Source organism: Monodelphis domestica, chromosome 7, assembly GCF_027887165.1.
Source record: "Monodelphis domestica isolate mMonDom1 chromosome 7, mMonDom1.pri, whole genome shotgun sequence".
Classification (NCBI taxonomy): Eukaryota; Metazoa; Chordata; class Mammalia; order Didelphimorphia; family Didelphidae; genus Monodelphis; species Monodelphis domestica.
The window spans coordinates 206,412,656-206,437,994 of record NC_077233.1 but is presented as its reverse complement, the minus strand read 5'-3'; the positions used below and the strand labels follow the sequence as shown (position 1 = coordinate 206,437,994).

The 25,339-nt window shown below is 36.6% G+C and overlaps 1 protein-coding gene across 1 annotated transcript in view; it reads right to left on the bottom strand.

Moving 5' to 3' along the window:
- The window catches only part of PCSK5 (proprotein convertase subtilisin/kexin type 5), a gene marked incomplete at its 5' end in the record, with an annotated part of 595,445 nt that overhangs the window by 205,156 nt on the left and 364,950 nt on the right, over window positions 1-25,339 (bottom strand). Inside the window, 2 exons of the mRNA XM_056806299.1 lie at window positions 2,415-2,558; window positions 9,065-9,201. Coding sequence (XP_056662277.1) covers window positions 2,415-2,558; window positions 9,065-9,201 — 281 coding nt within the window. The remainder of the gene's footprint in view (window positions 1-2,414; window positions 2,559-9,064; window positions 9,202-25,339) is intronic.

The following is a 25,339-nucleotide window of genomic DNA, read 5'->3' as shown; positions in this document are numbered from 1 at the left end:
AAAGTTATAATGAGAAATATTTAGTCTAAAGGAAAGAAAACTTCCTAATAATTAGAATTATGCAAAAGTAGAGTTGGGTATTAAAACTAATTATAACTTCCTAATAATAAGAATATGCAAAAATAGGCATCTAGGTGGCACAGTGGATAGAGTGCTGGGCCTAGAGCCAAGAAGATTCATCTTCCTAAGTTCAAATCTAGCCTTAGACCCTTACTGACTATGTCATCCTGGACAAGTCACTTAGCCCTGTTTGCCTTTGTTTCCTCATCTGTAAAATGAACTAAAGCAGGAAATAACAAAACCCTCTAGTATATTTGCCAAGAAAACCCAAAATAGAGTAATGAAGAATTAGATACAAATGAAAATAACTCAACAACAACAAAAATGTGGCATGGATGGCCTCAGTAGGTAGTGGATACTCCTTCATTGGAGGTCTTCAATTGGATGATTATATGATGGGGACATTGAAGAGATGGATTTTTTTCCCAGGTATGGATTGGATTAGATGCCTATTTAGATCCCTTATAAATGAAATTCTGAAGCTCTTGAAGTCTACAACTTTTTTGTGACTTACAAAAGTCAACATGGAAAATTTTCATGAACAAACTTTAAAGGGGTTTATCTTTACTTGCTTAGTGTGAAATCTTAGTGGTTAGAACTTTACTGTAGAGAACATGGAGCACACAGCAACAGTTAACCCATATGATGTGTTCCTTTGCTGTTTTTGATAAATATATAGTGGGGAAATCCTTTCTCTTTGTCCACAAAAGATATAATAAAATGGCCCATTGAATTTCTACTGCATAGGAAAACCACATTGCCAAAACAGAGAGCTCAGATGATTAAGCCAATTAGGTCCTGATTAACTCAGTAGGCTTGGGAGCACTATAATTGAAGTTTATAAATGACTACGGCAGTGCTTGTTGAAACTGGACTTGCATGAGTACCTAAGATATTAGGTTATGAGCCATATAAACAAAGGGCTTTCTCTTAATTCCTACAGGGAAGGATCTTGGCATGAATTATAAAAATCTGTGGTCTTCCCAAGGGCAATGTTAAGTGTGTAATTTAAGAACAGTTCTCCAATGTGAAAAGCTTGCTCATTATGCAATAATTCCTTAATATATACAGACATTCCAAAGGAATGGGATACATACAAGTTAAACTGAATTTGGACCATATTGAGAATTCATGGATATGTCTTAGATTTTATCCCAAAGAGTTCAATGATATCAAATCCTGGAAAAAGCCCTTGGCAGAGAAGGTGTAGTATAGTAAATAGACTGCTTATTCTGGAATTGGAGATCCTGAGTTCATAGCTTATTCTCTGAGATCTATTTCAGTTCCTTCATTTGTAAAATGAGAATGTTTGATTCTTTTCACTCTTTTCATATCCCAAGTCATAATACAGTCTCTTCTATCACATGGGCCTATTGTATGTTTAGTATGATGGCATTTTAGTAAGCTATCAATAAAATTTATCTGATGATATTTGATTGCTTGAAGGTGTCCTCCCTTTATAGTCACTTGTAACACAGAAGCATATTATTTTTGCCAACATATAGCACAAAATAAGACCATAATTAGACTGTAACATCAGAAAACATCATCTATTTTCTGATTTCAATAGCATTTCTTAACTATAACTCTCAGATATTTTAACCATATGTTGCTTTGAGGGCCTTTGACTATATCCTTCCAAGTCAAGAAAATGATTTAAAATTCTGGATTTCTAGAAATAATATACTGATGTATAATTTTTAGAAACAATATGTAATTCTTGTGAAATATTATATAATTTTTATAAATTATATGTAATTTGAAGAAATTACATGCACTTTCACAATGTCTTATGATACCAAATATCTAGATGTCACTGTGGATAGAGTACTGGACTTGGAGTCAGAAAGATGTGTTTGAATCCTGCTCAGACATTTAAAAATTCTGTGACCTGGGCAAGTCACTGAACCTCCTTTGACCTCAGTTTCCTCATATATAATACAGAGAGAATAATAGTACCAATTCACAGGGATATTGTGAAGTTCAACTAAGGCAATATATATAAAGCACATTGTGAACTTTGAACCTCTATATAGATGTAAGCTATTATTAATATTTTGAAAATCAGTGGAGAATATATGATCTGGAACATGTATTAGAGAGAGGTCTGGAAGACAAATCCCTTTGAAATGAATCCATTGATTTCTTTATCATTGAATTTCACTGCTCCTACTTTGGTATGATATTCTTCCAGTCTGTTATATCTTTTTCCAAGGGGTACTGATGGAATGATTTCTAAAAAGTTACTTTATTTAGCATTGGTCTCAAGTGAGAAACAATTTGTCTTATGTGTTGGGGGCAAGGTAGAGATAGATTTGCTCAGAGTTTTGTTCTATGTGTAATTTCTCACTTACCTGCATAATCATCTGTAACATAGTCTTCTGTAGGGTCCTCCACTCGACTAGAGCGAACGCGTTCCACTCGGGGAAAGTCATTTGTTGGAGAGTAGGGCTGAATGGATGTTCCATAGAGCACCAAAGACCATTCTTTCAATTTGCCTTGGGAAAAATCACAAAATCAGACAATCACCATGTGTTCATATTTTAGGGCTTTCCCTTTTTCCTTCTGGCTTTTTGAAAGAGAGAGAGAGAGAGAGAGAGAGAGAGAGAGAGAGAGCTAGCTGGAAGCTGAACTTGATATTTGTATGAATCATTGAATCAGTGGTTAATCTTGAAATTCACTTCTCTGGATATGTGTATATACAGAGTAAACTTTCATTATTATATCTGCATTAGTTTTTCCTGTGGGGGCATGGCTTTTTACCCTCAAACCAATTTAATTGTGTGTGTGTGTGTGTGTGTGTGTGTGTGTGTGTGTGTGTGTGTTGGTGGATTCATTTACACATCTAGCTCCTCTTAACAGTTACGAGTTTTATCCTGTCTTTTACAAATTATTCACCTTGATACCCAAACAGGAGTTTGTTAAAGGATGAAATGTCAACAGGTGTATAAAAGTTGTAGAAATAGCTTGTTAAGAGTGATTTCATACACATAGTGGATTTGAGTGGCATATCCAAGAAGGATGAGAATAAAGATTAATAATGCTGGGCCAAGGCAAATATCTGTCTTCTCTACTATTGGGAAGGCTGAGGCTGACAAATCTCTTGAAATTAGGACTTTTGAATTGCTGTAGGAAAAAGCTGATCAGGAGTCTGAATGCAGTCTTTCACCAATGTAGTAAGCAATGGAAGGTCACCAGACTGGGGGCAAACCTCAGTCAGAAAAATGGAAAAAGATGGAAAGCTTCATGCTTATCAATAACGAGAGCCATGAGTAACTATTGCTTTTCCAGCCTGGGGATGGGAAGACTTGTTCTTAAATAAAGGGAAGAGAGGTATAATCAGTGCATGATCACTTCCTTTGGTTAGACAAGTTTACAACACTTTTCTTCAGGGAAGACCTCTCATTAGTCATCCTTTGCTACAAGAATAGGCTCTTTGCATCAACTATAATATAAGGAAATGACCACTGGCTTCAATGATTATTACATATGAGCTCAAACATAAAATAATGGGAAGACAATAGCTGTCTTAGGCCATGATGTGGTCATATCTTCTTATACTTTGAAAATGAAGGGACTGAGGTTGTTCCAAACTACTGTATGTAGAGAATTTCAGGTGAGAGCCCTCCAAAGGCAATGTTTGCTATGTGAAAACCTGGGAACCTAGAGAAAGTGAACTGGCAGATCTTATTTTTTTGTAGTTTAGAAGCCTGAACTTCTTAGAATGAAGAGCTAGTTAAAAAGTATTTATTAAATGCGTACTATGTGCCAGACACAATGTTAAGTCCTGGTAATACAAAGAAAGGTAAAAGACAGTCTCTGTTTTTAAAAATGTCACCATTTGCTAATTTCCCTTTATTTTCCTGGAGGATGGGGTAGTGGAAAGAGCACAAGACATGTAATCCAGAGACTTGGGTTCAAATCTCACTTTCAGTATTTATGACTTAACTGACTGTGGACCAGACGTTATACTCTCTGGGTCATAGTTTCTTCAATTTATTTAACTGATAATACTATGTGTGCTACCTACCTCACTTTATTATTGAAAGGAAAATATTTTAGAGAAATATGAGCTATTATTCTCTTTTATCCTTTCATCTTATTTGTTCCTTTCTGAATTCACTTGTTATCAGATGTTCCCTTTAAAGTCTTCAACATATCCAGAATTCCCACAGGCTCTCCAGGCTTATTCCCTCGATGTTGTGTATTGGGCATACTTTGTATTTAAGCAATGGAAAGATTTACTGATAGATTGCAAGACATTGATGAATAGATTGCTTTTGTTATTGAACAGCAATATAAATTGGAGCATGTTTTCTTATTCATTTCACCCAGTGCAGGAAGAGACCAGATAGAAAGATGAGATAATGGGGCTGCTTGTTTTCCTTTCAGCCACCTTCAAATCTATTTTTTCTTCCTTCTTAACAGCGTCTGTGATAATCTTCATCCTTTAGTTATTTGGTGAACACTGCCACATGATACATCTTATTTCTTTCCCTTGTGCTATTTCTTAAGTACATAAAAGACAAAACAGGACTGGTCTTGGTCAGTTCCCCAGCTCCATTTCTCCACTTTGGGGTACTTATGGAATATTTTGAGGTTTGGAACCACTGCCTCAATTTCTATCTAACCACTATCATATTAGGGACTTCATTTTTTTCCTTCTACTATGGAAGCAAATAGCCATGGGGGTGGAGAAGGAAGCAGGAGAGTCTTATTGAAGAAGGGATATTCTGTTAGCAGCAATTGCTGTGCAAATAAGAAATGAGAAAATCCATTCAAGTTGCCAGTACATAAATGTCATTTACCCCCAAGGCAGCTTTAATGTGCAAAATGAAAATGCTTCACAAAATATATATTTTAATAATGAATAAACACAAAATCCAAATAGGGGCCAGCAACATCTCTATTCTGGACTGACTCCACTATTTAATTTGACCTGGAAGAACTCTATATCCCCAACTGAGTATCTAATAAAGACTTTCTTCTTCTCAAAGGTAGAAATCTATCACACCCCAAAGAAGTAACTATAGAAATATAGTGGGCACTTTTTTTTTATTCCCTCTAAAATCAATCAATTTATTTATTTATTAAAAAACCCATACCTTCCGTCTTGGAATCAATACTGTGTATTAGCTCCAAGGCAGAAGAGTGGAAAGGGCGAGGCAATGGGGGTCAAGTGACTTGCCCAGGGTCACACAGCTGGGAAGAGTCTGAGGCCAGATTTGAACCTAGGACCTCCTGTCTCTAAGCCTGGCTCTCCATCCACTGATGGAGCATCCAGCTGCCCCCTAAAATCAATCAATTTATTGAGAAGAATGACTTACCCCCAAATATAATAGAGGTTGAGGGGTCATTATATATCAACTATTAGTGGCCATATTGCTAATATTATCTTGGCAATATCAAAAGCAAAAAAGAAAACCATACCTAATATAAGAAATGTTTGGGATTAACTGGGAATGGGGCTGACTCCTGATCTTTTTAACCTTCAAGTACCTGGAGTTAAAATAGTAACAATTTCATTTATAGCTCTTTAAAAACTTATTTCACAAACACCTTCCTCATTATATTCTATGAAGTGCCTAGCAACAGAGCCTGTTACATAGTAGGCACTTCATAACAACAATAACAGCAACAAAAACAACCTGTTGATTGATTGAGGTAGATTTTGCCAGTATCACTAGTTCTGTTTTAAAGATACAGAAAAGGAAACATCATGGTAAAGTGATGTTCAGGGTCACAAAAGCTAGCAAGTGATCATGTCACTTTTTAAAAAATCTTCGATCCAACAATCTTTTTTTCAATCTATGAATAATCTATGATTCAAAAATAAAAATGAAAATTAGTACCCGCCCTCAAAGAGCTTATCTTATACTGTGGCAGGCATAGTGGTTACCATATATATGCATGCAAATGTATACATGATAACCTGAAGTTGGAGCTGGGGGGGAAGAATAATAAATCAACAAGATTTATTAGACACTTTTCATATGTGAAACCCTAAGGATACAAAGAAAAGCAAAAACTCAGTTCCTGCCCCTCAAGGAGCTCATAGTTTAGACTGTAAGGGGGATACAACATATTGCAGCTATGTGACTAGAGTCCTCCCACTAGTAAAATAGAATTTTGTACAGTAACAACTCAGAGGAATAGCAATGACTTGTTTCAAAGATGGCATACAGATTGCTTCTAGAAAAAGCAGAGGGACTTGGGCAGAGGAGCTCCCTTACCCTTCTCCACTGTGCCTGATGACACTTTTTCACATCCTTTGCCCCTCTGCCCAGCAACCCAATGGGAGTGCACAAAGGGTAAGGTGGGGGGTTCACAGGCAGCAGAGCTGGAGGGGAGCAGAGTGCTTGGGTCACTCCCTTCCCCTTTCTACATTTGCTTAGGACATTCATCACTTCACTCAACACTACTTATCAGCCCAAGGCGGCACTTTCTTCTTCCCCTGTGTGGGGTAACGGGGGGCGGGCAAGGCATACCCAGCATGTGTGTGTGGGGGGGTAGGAATGGCACTCATTCTAGGTGGGGGGGAGGCAGGGCCTGGCACTCTATCTTTAAAAGGTTTGCCATTCCTGTTATAGGAAGTGCTACAGGAGTCCCAGAGCCTACCAAATAGGGCATGTAAAGTAGTGACTCTGATCTTCAAGGACCTCCACAATGTGATTTTTACATCTTTGTCTAGCTATATATATTGAAATAAAACTCCCCTCCATATAGTCTACTCTTTCCTGCCCACATTTGCTCTTTTCATTCCTAATGCCAAGAATGGATAGTTTTTCTTTTCCTATTCCCATTCCCCTACCCATTCCTGGCTATTAAATTAAATTGAATGATCAGAATTCAGAACTTGAATCCAGGTCTTCTGATTTAGCCCTGATCCTTTCTCCCTTACAACATGCTGTGTCCATGCAGAACTATAAAGCCATCAGTTTTTTATTTCTTTTTCAACAGGAGGAAAATATGTTGTGATTCACATGCCAAATATAAGAGATTTCCTTAAAAGTAGGGAATCAGATCTTATATTTTAAGAGGTAATGTGGAAGAGATTTGGAGGCAGGAAAAAGTATTTATATAACACCTCAATATCTACAAGCTGTGTGATCATGTGATCATGATCATTGACTTTTTTATCTAAGCATCTAAGTTTCTTTATCTAAAAAATGGGGATGATAATATCTGTTATGGTGTCTACTTCACAGGAGTGCCAAGTAGCTTAAATGAGGTGTACTGTAATGTAATGGGCTTGTAAAAGTTCAAGCAATATATAAATGTCAATTATTATTGCTTTGTTGAATTCTCCACCATTATAGACACATAATAGGTCTTCAATGCATACTGATTGTTTGCTAGGGACCCTTTTCTTTTTATTTTTTTAAAACCCCTACCTTTCATCTTAGAATCAATGTTTTGGTTCCAAGGCAGAAGAATGGTAAAGGTTAGGCGATGGGGGGTGGGGTGTAAATGACTTGCCCAGGCTTACATAGCTAGGAAATATGTGAGACAAGATTTGAACCCAGGACCTCCTGTTTCTAGGCTTGGCTCTCAATCCACTGAGCCATCCAGCTGGCCCCCACCCTTTTCTAATCTAAGCATCAGCCAGCTCCTACACTTCTATTGGCCATATAATAAAGATATAGTGGTGCAATTGAAAGGGTGCTTGATTTAGAGTCACAGGACTTAAATTCAAATCTCATCTCACCTTTACTACCTATATGATATTAGGCAAGCTGCCTTTATCTCATTGGTTCTTAAATATTCACTGATCCATGAAAGTTTTGGAGTTGATAACTTCTTAAGGTCCTTCTTCCTTTTGAATCAACGTTCCTAAAGATCACCTCTATGTTTCATGTAGTAGTCTTCCCCACAAAACTTTATGTAGTTGAGTCTATTCAAACTTCAAAACATGGGAGACTTGAAATTATTTGTGGCATATGCAAGATAGATTGCCTCTTCCCTGGATGACCAAATGGAGCATCAGTAAGATCACTGTTAACTCAGGACACTTGTGATTTGATTATAGAATGGCTGAAAAACCATGATGGATGAACGGAGTTCAGGTGTGTGTGGCACACTGTGGTAGATGTACAAGAATGACTTTTAAAAAATTGTGCTAAACCTTTTGTCCCATTTTTTAACCCTTTCCTGTTGTTTTAGTAATAACTCTAAGATAGAAGGAGAAGGGCTAGGCACATGGAGTTAAATGACTTGCCTGTGTCACACAATTGGGAAGTGTCTGAGGCGAGATTTGAAGTGGGTCTTCTTGACTCTAGGCCTGTGCTCTATCCACTGTGCCAATTAGCTGCCCCTTCTACCTCATGTTGAAGTGGTGTTTGAGATTTATTTTATTCTACAGATTAATGTTGCATGTGAAGAAGGCAGTTTGCTTCATATGATCAGAGTGGCTTAAATCATCCTAAAAAGGCCTTTGATCTCATGGTCATTTCTATGCTACATGTGTCCAAAAGGTTTTCTATTTTCTTGGCTTTCAGGTTTATGTCACTTAAAAAAGAGTAGAACATCATTATTCATGTTCTCCACTGTGAACTCATTTAGCTGGTATCGGGCAGATCCAATATCTTACTTAAGTTCATAAATTTAATTGAGAAGGAACTCAGGGTAGAGACACCTAAAGAAACTAATTTCCTTCTATCAATCACATGAAAAAATGAAGATCAGAAAATTTAGTTTCTCTGTCTTTTCCCTATGAAACAAAAGGCAGGTTTTAGTGTGGGGCAAAGTAACCAGTGGATCATGGTCTGCTCTTGTCCGTTCTCATCACTACTGACTCTCTCAAGCTGTGAGTTCCTAGTGGGAAGGGGCTAAATCTGTCTACCTCATAGCCAAGCTCAGCATGGTGGTACATATTTTGTACTCTGTTTCTGATGATGGTAAGGTAAGAGACAATGTGATGGCAGACACAGGTCAGAATACAATTCTATGTCCTTCCAATTTAGAAAACAGGTTTAGCAGGAAATCAATGAAGACTGGCTCCTACCTGGGGTCTTGAAGTTCCTCAGCTGAGATGGGGTATCATAAACTTCCAGTACCCAGTCACCTGCTGCTTTTTCGCCCCAGCAATGGATAGTCATAAACTCCCAGTTTTTGAATCCTTCCATAGAATGATCAAATAGCCTGTAATAGAATCACCAAACAATACTTTGTGGATTAACTAAAAAAAAAATAATAGAGGACTTTTTCAGTGATGTTCCCTCTACCTAGAATTACCATCACTATTTATTTAACAAAAGCATAGACTTTATCCATTTAAGAAATCATTATCATTGGAGCACAGGGGCAAATCCTCATATCACTGAGAAAGAGGCTGAGGGGTAACAGAGTTTATGGGGAACTTGCCAGGTTAACATGAAGGAAAAAATAGTGCAGTATTAGGTTGATGAATGAACATAGATAAGTGGTAGACAAGCAGAGTCAAATATCTAGCTATCAACTTCCTCCCTCTTAAATTTGGGGAAAGTTCACTCTTTACCAAAGTGATTGTTCATAGTACACAGATGAAGAAAACTAAACTTTATTTTATCAATATGGGGCTGGAGACTGAGAAAAAAGGCAGCTTTAGGTCAGCCAGATGGCTCAGAGGATAGAGAACCAGGTCTGGAGACAGGAGGTCCTGAATTCAAATCTGTCTCAGATATTTCATAGCTCTGAGACCCTGGGAAAAACACAATCCCGATTGCCTAGCTCTTGGCACTCTTCTGTCTTGGAACTGATACTTAAGACTGATTCTCAGACTGAAGGAAAGGAATTAGAAAGAAAGAAAGAAAGAAAGAAAGAAAGAAAGAAAGAAAGAAGGAAGGAAGGAAGGAAAGAAGAAAGAAAAAAGAAAGGAAGGAAGGAAGGAAAGAAGAAAGAAAGAAAGAAAGAAAGAAAGAAAGAAAGAAAGAAAGAAAGAAAGAAAGAAAGAAAGAAAGAAAGAAAGAAAGAAAGAAAGAAAGAAAGAAAGAAAGAAAGAAAGAAAAAGGTACCCACAATTCTGTGGAGAGAACATTTAATTTGAAATCAGAGATCCTGGGATTAAGTTCTATCTCAGATACTCATTACCTGCGTAACATTGGGTGAGTCATTTAATCTCTTGATGTCTCAGTTTCTTCAAGAGTAAAATGAGAGAATTAGACTAGATGACCTTTAATGTTCCTTACAGATCTGAAGTTACATTCCTATGATCTAAGATCTATAATCCTATAAAAAGGGAATTATCCAAGTAAAGCTATCCAGGATCCTGAAGATTGTTGGCTGTGTTTCTATTATTTAAAGCCATTGTTCCTAGAGAAGAGCAATGAAACAGGAAAATATGTCTTGGCTATTTGTCTAGATGGCTTTAAAAGAAAGAGAAAAGGAAGCTGTAGGATGAATTCAGTTTCAATTCAACAAGGATTTATTAAGCAATTTATATATGCTAGGTACTTCAGATATAAAGACAAATATAATAAAGTCATGCCTTCAAAATTTTTCTTTCAAATGGAAGGACTGTATTCTACAAGATAGAGAGTTCTGTGAATAGAGTATCCTATTTCAGTGAAGTCTGTATGGATTAGAACCTTGTGTTCTGTCATTGGGGCCAAATCATGAGGATAATCTAATAAATGTTTAACAACACGCTCTTTGGGGGAAAAAGTATAATGACACACTTTAAACACAAAACTCCTTACCTTCTCTCTTAGAATTAATAGTAAGTATAGGTTCCAAGGCAGAAGAGAGGTAAGGGCTAGGCAACTGGGGTTAAGTGAGTTGCCCAAGTCAAATGGTTAGGAAGTGTCTGAGGTCTGATTTGAAACTAGGACCTCCCATCTCTGTTCCTTGTGCTCCATCCACTGAGCAACTTAGCTACCCTGTACATGACACACTTTTAAATTTAATCTGTATTAGTAACATTTTCTCCATTACTTTCTTGAGTCTAGGGGGAAAAGTTCCAATAAGTTGAATCTTGATTTGGAGCTTTTGCCATTTTCCAAAGTACAAATTCTTACCCTGAAAATTTAACAATTGGATCTTAGAGCCAGTTCCAGCATACCCATGGGAATATCCTCTACCTACATATTCATATTTTTTACCCGAGTAAATTCTCTACAAATAAAAATATATTTTACTTACAACTAATTTAAATAAACTTTTCCTGGAGGAAGGAATTAAATTAAAAATTGAGATTACAGCATTAAAAGGTACTTCCTTGAAAACAAGCACAAAATTACTATCCTAGAGAGAAAATTCAGTAGGGCTGTGATGGAGTGAGAGTTAAGGATAAGCGAAGCTTTGGAGTATTACGCCTCAAGGACTAACTTGAAGTAATGTCCAAATTTTGATAGCATTAGTTTTTAGCACAATTTGGAGACTACTTGGCAGATGGAGATTTGATTTTCCTAGTAATATTATGGTAATTTAATTATAGAAGGCCAGAATGAAGTAGTAGAAACTTGGGTCTAAATCAGTTTTTGAATGAGGGGATCTACTATATTAAGTTCTTAAAATTCAACGCTGACCTAGGGGAATTGACTTCAGAGTTTACTGCCTTGAAGTGGAATTGACTAACAAGAATTTGATAGAGCGTGAAAGATTATACACTTGATTCTAGAAGTTGCCCCACATTGAGTTAGATTTTCTTTGTGCCTGATTGATTTCCTGGTTGTAACTCTGACTCCTTCATAGACTCCCATCCAACAACTCCTTCAGGTCATGGAAGGATCATTCAATGCATTGGAACAAGAACTTACCAAAAGTTCCTTTTCCATTGGTCTAATGCACACTCAGGAGCAGCTGAGGTAATGGGGTAATTTGGCATGGTAGGCCATACCTCAAAACTACAAAACGACTGACTCATTGAGGCAGCTATCACATGCTGGTCATGCTTCTGTTTTTGTAACCACAATCAAATCTTGATGATGTAAGGGTCAATTGTCCAATCTGTAGTTTGATTGACCCCATATTTCTCCTTTCAAATTTTTCCTTCCCACCTGCCTGCCTTCATCTTAGTCTTTTTGCTACTCTGGGCTACTGCAAGAATTTATACTAGAGGCCTGGCACATCTAAATTCAAACTAAACCAGGGGAAGAGAGAAAACAAAGACATTTTTAGAATTCTAACAAGCGCCTGAGACTTCCAAATGCAAACAGACTTTGTCTACCAGGTCAGGAAGCAATGAATTACATAACCCTCATCATTTTGGCAGCCAGAGTTTGAGTGTGGATGTAAAATAGATGAAGTAAATCTCAGAGAAGTCAATATTTCTATTGGTGGAAAAGGCTGATTATTAATTTCTTTGTTTATCTGAGAATATAGACTTCCAAAGCTATTTGTACTCAATTTTATGATGCATTTCCTCTTTTTAAAAAACCCAACAAGCTTTAACTTCCATCTCAGAATCAATACTCTGTGTGTGTGTGTGTCAATATTTTGTAATGATTCCAAGGCAAAAGAGAGTTAAGGGTTAGGCAATGGGGGTTACATGACTTGTCCAGGGTCCCACACATCTAGAAAGAGACTAGGGTCAGATCCTGTCTTTAGACCTGAGCCACCTAGCTATTCCCTACTTCCTTTTTATGAAATAATATATCATATATATTGTAGTCAGTCATATTTAACTAGTATGTAATGGAGACCAGGGCTCTAGATTTGTTTTTGAAATTAAAAAAAAATATTAAGAAGCAAACCAATGTCATTTCCCTTCCATCATCTCTTCTGGGACCAACATTTTGAGTTCAAACAAACAAAAATAATTCATGAACTTTAATGTCAAAACCATTCAATATATTTCCAGATTTTAACTATGGATTTATCAGTCATTTGCTCAGTTTTTAAAAAAGTAGTCTTTGGTTTTGAATTTCTGTAGCATTTTAAGAAAGTTTCATATCAGTGTCAGGAGATTACAAGGATTGGGGTTTTCAACAGTAAACAGCAAGAGAGACAGTACTGCATAGTAGCTAGAGATGACCTCAGAGCCAGAAATATCAGGCCTTAAGTCTTGTCATTAACAGTTATTGGTACAGGGTGCCTAAGTGGCCCAGTAGATTGAGAGCCAGGTCTAGAAACAGGAGATCCTGGTTTCAAATATGGCATCAGATGCTTGCTACCTGTGTGACCCTGGGCAAGTCACTTAACACCCACTGCCTAGCCTGTACTGTTCTTTCTCATTGATTCTTAGAAGGCAAAGGTTTTAATTTTTTAAAAAAGAGAACAAAAACGAAAACACACATATTTATGCACACGCATATACACAGGCTGTAGGGCTCTGTGCAAATTCCTTAAACCAATCAGTGACAGTGACAGCAACTTTCATTAGTAATAGGTGTTTCTTTCCCTGGGAATCTCTATTTGTAGATAATAATAATACCCTAATTACAGGTATAGTACTCTGCCAATCAATTGAATATTCTATTTAATTGGACAAAAGAATAACAAAGTCATTTGGAGAGATGAACGATCAAGTATATCAAGTGATATGCTGAAAAAGGAGGAAGACAAAGAAGTAATTGTCAAAACTATCTGGTACAGGTTAAAAAAGTAGAAAAGTAAGCAGGTCAATGGAACAGACTAGAGAAGCAAGACCCCTAAACACATGAGCATGGTGCTTTCTTAAACCAGAATACAAACTACCAAGTAACAGACTGACATGAAACGCTGAGAAAATCGATAAGATATAAGAATGTATGCCTAGATCAGCACACCGCATAGCATAAAACAATATATTCCAAAATGGATTAATTCCTCAAATATAAAAATTTATATCATAAAATTAGAGAAGAATGTAAGGCTGTCATATTTTTTACAATTATGAATGGGGGAAAATTTGTACTTGGATATGGGTTAGAAGAGATCTTAAAATGAAATAGGCAATCTTAATTATATAAAATATAAGAGTTTTTGCAGAAACAAAATTAATCTAGCCAGAACTAGAATAAAAGATATACATTTGGGGGAAAAGTCTTTTTATTAGTATCTGGTGATAGTCTCTCATCCAAAATCTATAGAAAGTTGACATAAATATACAAAATCAAGTGTCATTTCCCAATAGACTGGACATCAAAGGATAGGAATAAATAATTTTCAAAAGAAATAAAAGTACTAAAGAACTTCCTGAAAAATATTTGAAACCACTAATATCAGATCAACGTGGATCAAAACAATGCTGTGACAAGCTAGCAAAAGGTCACAAAAGATAGATAAACACTGCGACCCACTCCCAAACTACCTAGTATTGGATAGTTTCCCTTATCCATATGATAGTTCTTTCTCATTTTCCTTTGATGTATCTTCATCCATTCCCTGCCCTTTTTGTTTTTATTTAAACCTGGGTCTGTCTGTCTGCCTATCTCTCTCTCATTCTCTCTCTCTCTCTCTCTCTCTCTCTCTCTCTCTCTCTCTCTCTCTCTCTCTCTCTCTCTCTCTCTCTCTCTCGTTGTCTCTCTTATTCTGTCTCTGTGTCTTTATCTTTATCTTCTTGGCAATATCATCAACTTTTGTGGATTCAATGAACAACTATGCAGTTGAGTCCCATGTTTCCATATCCAACCTTCTCTTCTAAGCTACAATTGTGTATCACCAGCTTCCTTTACTTGGATGTCCCATAGACATCTTGTGCTCAACACTTTTGAAACAGAACTCTTTCTCCCTTAACTTATTCCTTTCCCCAATTTCCCTACTTCTATCAAGGGATTGCCTTTTTAAAAGTAATTCTTGTCAAGTCCTCTTGATTCTGCTTCTCCAAAATTTCTCACATGCACCCCTTTTTTCAATTCATTCAGATGCTGCCTTTGTTTAAGCTCTCATCACCCCTTGTCTAGATATTTCAATATTTCCTAATTAGTCTCCCCTCTTCCAGGCTTTTTGTATTTTCATCCTTCCTCCACATGGCTATAAAATTGATATTCCAAAAATTCAAGTCTGATCAAGTAATTTCTCTAGTCAGCAAGGTTCATAGGGTACCTAATGCTTTTAAGATTAAATGTAAAAGCTTCTCTTTAACATTTAAAACCCTCCACAGACTTTTCCCATATTGCTTACCTATACTGAAAGACTTGCCACAAGAACTAGTCTAGAAGGAGGGGAGTCTGATCATATGAAGCAAAAAGAGATATTTCTTAGTCTCTTTGGAGACTACAGTGTTGCATCTAGTGGATCCCTCCTTATGTCTGGTAGAAAGTCTTTCCCTTAATCCCAGATCCCAAATGGAGATCATTCCTATACTAGCTGGCATTCAGTACTAGATGATACTCTGGGGGGAAGGGTTAGGATTTTCTACACAGCCTCTGCTCCATCCAAATAGCCAGATGGCATAAACTTTCAACTAGAATCTTTCCAAAGAGGGACATAGCTATAAAACCCAGCCCTTAGAGCTAACATTCAGGGGAAAAAAACTCTTGTAGAGAAGGGAGAACCATCTCTACCAACTGATAACCATTCACCATACTCAGAGAGGCAAGCCAGCCTAGCTAAAGTAGCAAGACACACTGAGGGAGAGACAAGAGGTAGCATGTGCTGAACAAGTCAAATCTCCACCACCACCTTAACTGCCCTTCATATTCTAATGGAGCTAGTCCAGGACCCTGACCCCAAAAGTACTATTAAATAATTCATCATCATAAATTGCCATTATTTTTTTTTTCAATTTGAACATTATTTTATTTGGTCATTTTCAAACATTATTCCTTGGAAACAAAGATCATTTTCTTTTCCTCCCCCCCTTTTCCTCTCCCACCCATAGCCAATGCATGATTCCACTGGGTATCACATGTGTCCTTGATTCAAACCCATTTCCATGTTGTTGGTATTTGCATTAGAGTGTTCATTTAGAGTCTCTCCTCAGTCATATCCCCTCAACCCCTGTAGTCAAACAGTTGCTTTTCTTCGGTGTTTTTACTCCCACAATTTGTCCTTTGCTTGTGGATAGTGTTTTTTCTCCTAGATCCCTGCAGAATGTTCAGGGACTTTGTATTGACACTAATGGAGAAGTTCATTATGTTTGATTATACCACAGTGTGCCATTATTTTTATCAATGAAATGTCATTAAAGAAGAGATAATAACATCTGCTTTGCCATTGCACTCTGGAGTCTATAAGGTCTTTCCATCTGACTTCCATTTAAACCCTTCCATACATGATGTGTCCTCAATGAGATGTGGTTTGACAGCAGGGACTATCTTACTTGTGTCTCCAGTGCTTGGCACAGTGATTTGCATATGGTAAAAACATGGAAAATGCTTTATTCATTAAAAAATAATCCTTTTATAATATGGCTCCAACCCATCTTTCCAGATGGATCTCACATTATTGCCATTCAGGCACTGGTAAACTAGCCTACTAATTTCCCCCCATATGCAACATTCCACCTCTGGTCTCTATGCCTTTGCCCAGGTCCAGGTATTCCTCATGCCTAGAGTTTTCTCCCTCTTCATTTCTGCCTCATAAAATCCCTATATTCCTTCAAAGCATAACTCTGGTGCTATCTCCTACAGACCTTTAATGATCATTTTAGTTATTAATGTTCTCCCTTCAACTGTGAAGTTATTTAGATTTTATTCTGTTTATGCTTTTTACATATTTGTCCTTAAATTTCCTCCTAATTGGAATATAAGCTCTTTGAGGGTTAGGATTACTTTATTTTCATCTTTTCATTGATAGCACCTACCATCATTTCTAGCCTATGGTCTTTTTGCATAAATTTAAATTGGAGAAGCTGTGGCCAAAAAAAGGAAAAAAAAAGATATGTTGGTGGATAGCTCATGTTTTGATGGAAGCTATTTCAACCCCTTATAGTGTGGAAAGGCCCAAATCCCACATACCTTCAATGTTGCGCCCTACTGTGGAGTCCCTTTGTGCATATGAATTCAGTTTTTTTTTTTTTCATTTGGAGGTAGTCTATATGGGTAGGTGTTTTGGAGAGGTAGATTCCTGCATCTAAGCTGTAGCCATGTTTACCCAGAAGTCCAAGGGCTAGGTAATTGGAGTTAAGTGACTTGCCCAGGATCAAACAACAATACCCTTTTATAGTAGAATCAATATCCAACTCTTAGGATAGATAAGGTTAGTTTTTCCTTTTAAAAGTATTGAAATTTTCCTTGAGCTCAGTTGGCTCATGAGAATAAGAGTTAAGCTTTTGATATAGATTCTTTTTAGTCTGGATACAATCATCACCAGCAACACCAAACAAAAACAAACAAAAGGCTTGAAGAAGCAGACTCTCTTCCTCTGTCAGAAAAAATATCATGGGCAACATGGGGATAGAGTAGCTATGCTCAATTGAATCAATGTTATATCCTTACTAACTGTCTTTTTCTCTTTACAAATATCTTTCCTTACTATGGTTAGATAAAACTCCTTTTATTACCTATCAGATGGTTTATGAATATCTCATGTTGTTCCAGTCTTTAACTTGAACTACCAGAATAGAAAGAGTCATTTTTGACCTGGTATAACTTGGACCCAGAGATTTGGCTGGTGAGGAAACCCTTTATGAAACAAAAAGTTCATAGTAGTCTTATTCATGAATAAAAAGCCTGGAAACAAAACCAAAATAACTTGCCTAAAGAATGGGAAACACTTGAAAAGAATGTCATCGGAGTGGCATGGAATATTCTAGCAATATAAGGAATAAGTAGTATGAAGAGTTCAGAGAAATATGGAGAATCTTGCATTGACCTTAGGATATAGAGTGAGGAAAGTAGCTCCAAAGGAAAATTATACAAAACGACTACAGCAATATAAATAAAATCAACCAGGAGAGAGGCAATAAAACTCTTGTCAAAAACAGTGGTCAATGTTAATGCTACCTTATCTAAGTAAAGAATGAAATTTCTCTCCTCTTCTTTCTGTGAGTCATCAATAACTAACCATTCTTGGGAGAATGGATTTTATGAAGGTTTGTTTTGGTGTTTATTGGAAAGTATCTATAATGTCAAAACAAAACAGACACTTTGGAAGAGAAATGGTGACCATTATGAGCTGGCAAAGCTTGAGAATTCATGCCAGATTAACTTTATTTCTTTTGTTGTAAGAGTATTTGGACTGTCAGGAGGTACTAGATGTAGTGTAGTGGGATTTTATCAAGGCATTTGAAAAAGTCTTTCCCGATAATTATGGGCAAGGAGAGATAAGAGTTGAATTATAAAGAAAAGAAAACCTAGTAAGGATTGGAAATGGAAGGAAACTGAAACTCCTTTGAACTCTTAGATTTTGGGAATGCCTCAAAGAGTGGCCATTGATGAAAGAATATCAACCTGAAGGGGAGTTGGCAATAATGTGGTGCAGGGCCTTGGTCCTATTTTTAGAGACAGGAATGAATGCATAGAAGACATAATTATTATATTTTCAGGTTATATTAAACTCGGGCTTTAAATTATGAAATTAAGCCTCCAAATAATCTCTATAGGTTAGAATGATGGGGCAAATTTAATAAGATGACATCTAAAATGAATGCAGATAAAATTCTGCTCTGGAGTTCAAAATTAATTTCACAAGTGCATAATGAAGAAGAAACAGACAATTATTTAGATAAAATTGAGATTTTAGGGGATTACAAGCTCAATGTGAGTTAATATGAGGGCAATGTAATCTTAGGAAGCATTTAAAGGAAGTAATATCCTGAATATGAGAGGCTAATGCTCCCCTGCTTACTCTTGTGAGCTCTCCTTGAATCCAGAAGATAAACAAACATTGACCCTGTCAGATTGCATTCCGAAGTATGGTGCTCAATTCTTTACAACATATTATAAGAAGGACAATGACAAGCTGATGTGCTTCCAGAGGAAACATAATGGATGGTGAGATCATTCAAAACTATGTGATCAAAGGGTATGTAGAAGGTCTGGTAGATAAATTAACTTTGGAAGAAGGGAGACATACTAACTATCCACAAGTATATGGTAGTTATCACAAAGAAGAGGGACTAGACTTGAGCTTGGCACCAGAAGGCAGAATTAGGAGCAATAGATAGGAGCTGAAGAGAGAAGATTTGTCTCAACATAAGGAGAAAATTCATAATAATGAGATAAATAATAATTTTGTTGTTCAGATGTGTCCAACTCTTTGTGACTCAATGAACCATACTGTTCTTAGGGTTTTCTTGACAGAGATACTAGAATGGTTTTCTATTTCCTTCTCTAATAGATTAAGGAAAACAGAAATTAGGTAACTTGCCTAGTATCACACAGCTAGTATGTATTTGAGGCCAGATTTGAACTCAAGTTTTCTTGACTACAAACTCAGTTTTCTATCCACTGAGCCATCTAGTTTCCCTTTATGATAATAAAAAGATAATTATTATACATATATGTAATATAGATATCAGAATATTTATAGATTATATATGATTATGATCTATCATATTATATAACTATTAGATATTATAAGCAATCATGTAGTATTACTATTTTATAACATTATAATTTGTATCATGATATATATGATATATAGATAATAAGGATATAACATATTAATAAAAATGAATAAAATAAAAACTGAATGGGTTTCCACCAATGAGGAATCTTCAAGCACAATGAATGAATTATTGTAGGGGATAGTCCAGTGGGTGTCTCTACTCAGATACAGAATCCAAATCAGACTATATTTCACTATTTTCTTCTAATTCTGAGATTCCATGAACTGTCAGTATAATTAGTGTGGGTAAAAAAGCTCACTGAGTACACTAAAACCAATGCTAGATTAACTTTATGCCACTGCAATAATCTCCCATTAAATAAAACAATTACTGTAACTCAACTTCATAATCATATACTCAATGGAATAATCTATGCATGAGTGACAAAAATGAAACAACTAGTTATCACAGCCCTGTCCTTTTAAATAGATGTCATATGAGCTACTTTGGAGGAAGATTTCAAAAAAAGACTATCATCAAATATAGTGCAACTTTCTGAGGAATGATTTCAGCTAATAATTCATACTATTGTTGTAGGAAGTGTTTTTCTAAGAATCTTGGCAGCTTGTCAAGACAGCAACACTTCTGTGCTGTTATTATGGTAACTAAAAAAATTACAGCATAAAAAAATAAATACAAGCATGTACTTTAACATAATTGTTTCTAAATTTGTAAATAGTCATTTCAGTCTCATCAGTTATTTCTAATGTGATAGTCATCAACTATGCTCATCAAGGTATTTAACCAAGCTGTTTAGAAGTTTCTTTCCCCCATCCCTATTTAAAGAGGACACTGTATTCCACGCTTTAACCTTTGCTTCAGGTGAACTGCTAGTGAGGTTTTGCTCCCTAAGAGGTTCAGCCTTTGTACTATTTACTCAATTCCTTCCCAAATGTGGTATTTTAAATATGCTATTAGGTTTCTATTCTTATCTAAATACACTCTTTTTTGTTATGGTGTAAACAACAGAAAATAGGTTTAATCACAAAGATTCCATATTTTAAAAAATTCTCAAGCAACAAAATTTCTAGGATTCCCAGGTATCTACATTTCTGTCTATTAGGATGAGCTCATTTATTTCAGTCCAATGTCTCTGAGACTCCCCTGGGTACTACTTCCCTCAGAATCTCCAAATGATTGCATCCCTGCTGGGTGTACATGGTGAATACTTAATATTGGCTGCTTGAACATTTATCTACTGCTGTCTGATTTTGGCATATTTGCCCTAGTTAGATCAATCTCCGATTGCTACCTCTTTTTGTAAATCATCATGTTACAGTACTGCTAACAAGCATGTGCTTTATAAATGCCTTTTGATGATTATGAAGACATAGAGATAAGGACTAGATCTGTGATTTAATTGGTATAAGGAACCTCCCTCTCTCAATGTAGGTTTGCAACTTCCTGGAATATTGAGAGATTGACTTGTCCAATCACTATGTGTTAGAGGCACCATTGGAATCTGAGTCTTCTCAGTTCCAAAGTCATTTCTCTATCCATTAATACACACTTTTCTCTTTCATGATTATAAAAAGAGATGGGGGAGGGGGAAACTCGTTAAAGTTTATAAGAACATTTTTACTATTATTCAGTCATTTCAGTGGTATCCAACTCTTCATTACTCCATTTGTAGTTTTCTAGACAAAGATACTAGAATGGTTTGTTATTTCCTTCTCCAGCTCATCTTAGAGATAAGAAAAATGAGGCAAACAAGGTTAAATGACTTGTCTAGGGTCACACAGCTAGCAAGTATCTGAGGCAGGATTTGGACTCAGTTTGATGAATTTTCCTGACTCCAGGCCCAGCACTGTGCCATCTAACTTTCAACATTAGGATGTAAGAATGTGGGAACCTTCTTCCTCTGCCTCTTAGTATTCCTATTTTCCTTTAAGATTTAGCTCAAACACCATTTCCCATAAGGTGGCTTTCCTAATCCAAGCTAGAGCCCTAACCCTAAACTCTTCCTCTCAATTACCTTTTATATATTTTATATCTATTGTGAATGCAAATGTATATGTATATCCACATTTGATTATGTAAAGTATTTATATATTATATAAAATATATTATGTATATTATATATTCTATATAATGACATTTATTATCAATCAATCAATATTTATTCAAAGTACCAGCTCCTGGTCTTATTGATTAGTTCAATAGTTCTTTTACTTTCAATTTTATTAATTTCTCCTTTAATTTTTAGGATTTCCAATTTAGTTTTTATCTGGGGATTTTTAATTGGTTCTTTTTCTAATTTTTTAAGTTGCAAGCTCAATTCATTGATCTCTCTCCGTTTTGTTGATATAGGCACTCAGAGATATACATTTTCTCTGAGTACAGTAAACATTTGTTATTGTCTACCATATGCCAGGTACTGTGCTAAACACTTAGAGATACAAAAAGAGGCAAAAGAGAGTTCCTGTCCTCAAGGAGCTTCCGATCTAACAGAAGAGACTACATATCAACAAATATATACAGAAAGAGTAAAACAGAAGAGGGAGAGCATCTGAAGGCAACCAGAGAAAATGCCTGGAGCTAAAAGATGAAGTGTCTTTTTTTGTGTGGAACAGCCAAAAGGTCAGTGTCACTGGATTGAAGAGTACATGGTAGGGAGTAAGATGTAAGAAAACTTAAAAAAAGGTAGAAGGAAGCTGGATGATGAAAGGTTTTTAATTTCAAACACTGATTTTTGTATTTGATCTTGGAAGTGATAAGAGTTTATTGAGTAGGGGTGTGACAGGTTCAGATCTGTGCTTTAGGAAAAGTCTCTTTAGTAACTGAATGGAGGATGGATTGGAGTGAGGAGAAACTTGAGGCAGGCACATCCACCAGCTGGGTATTGCAGGAGTCAAAGCATGAGGGGAAGAGGACCTCTACTACAGGGGTAGCAGGGTCAGAGGAGAGAAAGGGATGGATTTGAGAAATGTTGCAAAGGTAAAATCAATAATTCTTGGCAACAGCCAGCTTGGATATGGTGGTTTTGGAGGAGGGGAGATTGTAAGAAGTCAATTATGACACCTATGTTTCAAGCCTGAGGAATTGGGAAGATAGTGATGCTCTCTCTAGTAAAGTAGGAGGGAAGGTAGCAGACAGGGAGGATTTAGAAGGAAACAAACATATTGAGCATAAGATGTTTACTAGGTATCCCGTTTGAGATGTATAAGAGGAAGTTGAACAGGTGAGAGCAGAGGTCAGGAGAGGCAAGATAGGTAGATTATATATAAAATATATTATAATATATAATGTATACCATATTATAACATATGGTATATTTTACATTATATAAATCTATATCACTTATTTGTATACTATATGTATTGTTATTTATATGTGTAATTAGCTTAGAGTAGTGAAGAGAATGAATGCTAGGCTTAGAGCTGGGTTGACTTATGTACAAATGTGGTCTCAGACATTTACTAACTTACCTCTGTGACCTTAGGCAAGTTATTTAACCAGTTTTAGCTTCTACAACCTCTTAAGTTTACTGTGATCATAAGATCAAGGGAATAAGGCTTGAAAAGCCCTTTAAAGCACTATTATAAACATTAACTGTTCTTAGCATCACCTATATGCAAATATAGTTTCTTTAGAGACAGTTTTCAAAGGGATTTCCTTTTGGTCTTCTTTTCTATTACTAGATCTTAGCACATAGTAGGTACTTAAATCAACACGTGGACAGTGAAGACCTTACATGTAAGGCTGTATCATGTACTTCCCTTTATTTTTATGTTTTAAAAACCTTTACCTTCATTTTCGGGCAATAAGGACTAGACAGTGGGGGTTAAGCGAGATTTGCCCCAGGGTCACACAACTAGGAAGTGTCTGAGGTCACAGTTGAACCCAGGACTTCCCATCTCTACACCTGGGGCTCTGTCTACTGAGCCACCCAGCTGCCCCTGTCTGATGTATTTTAACTTTTACTCTATGGCATTAATCCATTTAAATACATTGCAGATTCTATCAGTATCATTGGACTAGAAAAGGCAATTATCAAGAAGTTATTAAAGCCTGAAGAATACTTTTAGAAAAGGATGATTTCCAGAATGTCATAGGTCTCTTTGATCTCAACCATTCCAACAAGAAATGGTACCTTTTCTGTACTGAAGGCCATAATTAGAAGCAGAAATATATGTTCCTGTGTAATCAAATTTAGAATTGGAGGCAAAGTATCAGCTTTCACTCAATGGCCAAGTTTTGAAGCTGAGGGTTAATATGCATAAATCCAAACTAAAACAGGTGGGGTGGCTCTGTAAGGGATGTTGCAGTAGGGAGAGAAAATGGAGTCAAAATAGCTTTTCTTTATTCCAGGGAGTGTCTCATGGCTGTAGGATGAAAACCCCAATTCTTAATAACTCCAGCCAGTTCAGGGAACAACCTTAGCTGCAGAACCCAGCAATTACACAAGCATAATTTGAATATGGAGGAGTCAGTGTAGAAAATGTGGCTTGTCTGGGTCATTGTATTCACCCCCAATTTGAAAAATGGCTGGAATCCATCTAGCTTTCTGTTCTGCCCACCCACACCTCTCTCCAATAAGCATACCATTTGTGCTGAATATACTGTTTTTTCCATTAGGGAGGGAAGGTAGAACAGCCAAAAAGAGGACTGAAAGGATAGGAAGGGGAAGAACAAAGAAAAGGGAAGGAAATAACCATCTGTCCATTCCAACCCTGCCCTTTGCTTATCTTGTGATCCAGCCTACTAAATTAGCAACCTGCCATGCCAGTGGTACTTGCCTGCTGGGCTAATGGGGCACAAAAGCTTAAGCTGAACCAGTATTTTGAACAGGGCAGATTTGCCTTCCAGGGCTCTGCACCTGCAAATGCTTGGATAAACTATTCTCCTTTGAACAGCTGTTCTCCACAGGGGTTCAAGTAACAGCCTGTCAGCTGGGAGAAGGAACTGCTGAGACTCCAGACTGCCTAGACCTGACTTATCAAAGACTTCAGACTATTCCCACTGCCCATGAGTTCTGGAGAACTAGATTCCTAAGAATTACCTGGGCTGGGGGTGGTGGTGGAGAGAGAGACATAAGCAAGCCTAAAGACAATCTCTTATAAGAGAAAGAGTCCCTTCAACAGGCAGGCAATTCCTATTGAATGCAGAATAGCTACACCAATGATGGCATATGGCTGCAATAGAATATGACTTGGCTCTAAGAAACAAATAACTGATTAATGCAGAGACATGTGAGGCAAGATTTATATGAACAGATGCAAAGGAAAGTAGGAAGAACCAGGATAACAATATTCACAAAGCTCATGACAATGTATATAATAACAAGAAGATAATCACAACTGAATACTGTGAAATTATAATGATGAGGATAGCCCTCCCCAAAGATATGAAAATATAATTCCCCCAAATCCCAATTCTTTATAGAGGTGGGAATATAGATGTGGACTGCTGCTTATTACATCAGACTTTTTCCATGATGTTAGGGTTTTCCCCTCTCTTTTTTATAAGGAATGCCTCTATAAGGAATAGTGGGAGGGCTATAGTGAGAAACATAAGTGATATGACATATCAATTAAATATCAATAAACATTTAATTTTCAAAAAACAGGCATTATAATTTATATTTTCTTCTTTTTTTCTGAGGGCTATTTTTCCCCAAAGCTATTCTCTAGCATCATTTTCTTGCACATTAAAAGAATAGAGAGGAATCCAAGTTCAGTCATCCCCTGAACATTTAGGCTCTATCAGACCCTTCCACAACATGGTTTTTCACTGTACCTAGGTTTCTGGCTGCTTGCTATACCACAGGAGATGAGAATATCCTCAGTCTCATAATATGAAGCTTTCATATAAACTTCAATACTGGTAAAATCAGAAGAGATTCTCAGTTTTGATTGGGAGAGCCAGTCACCAGTAGAATTTGGG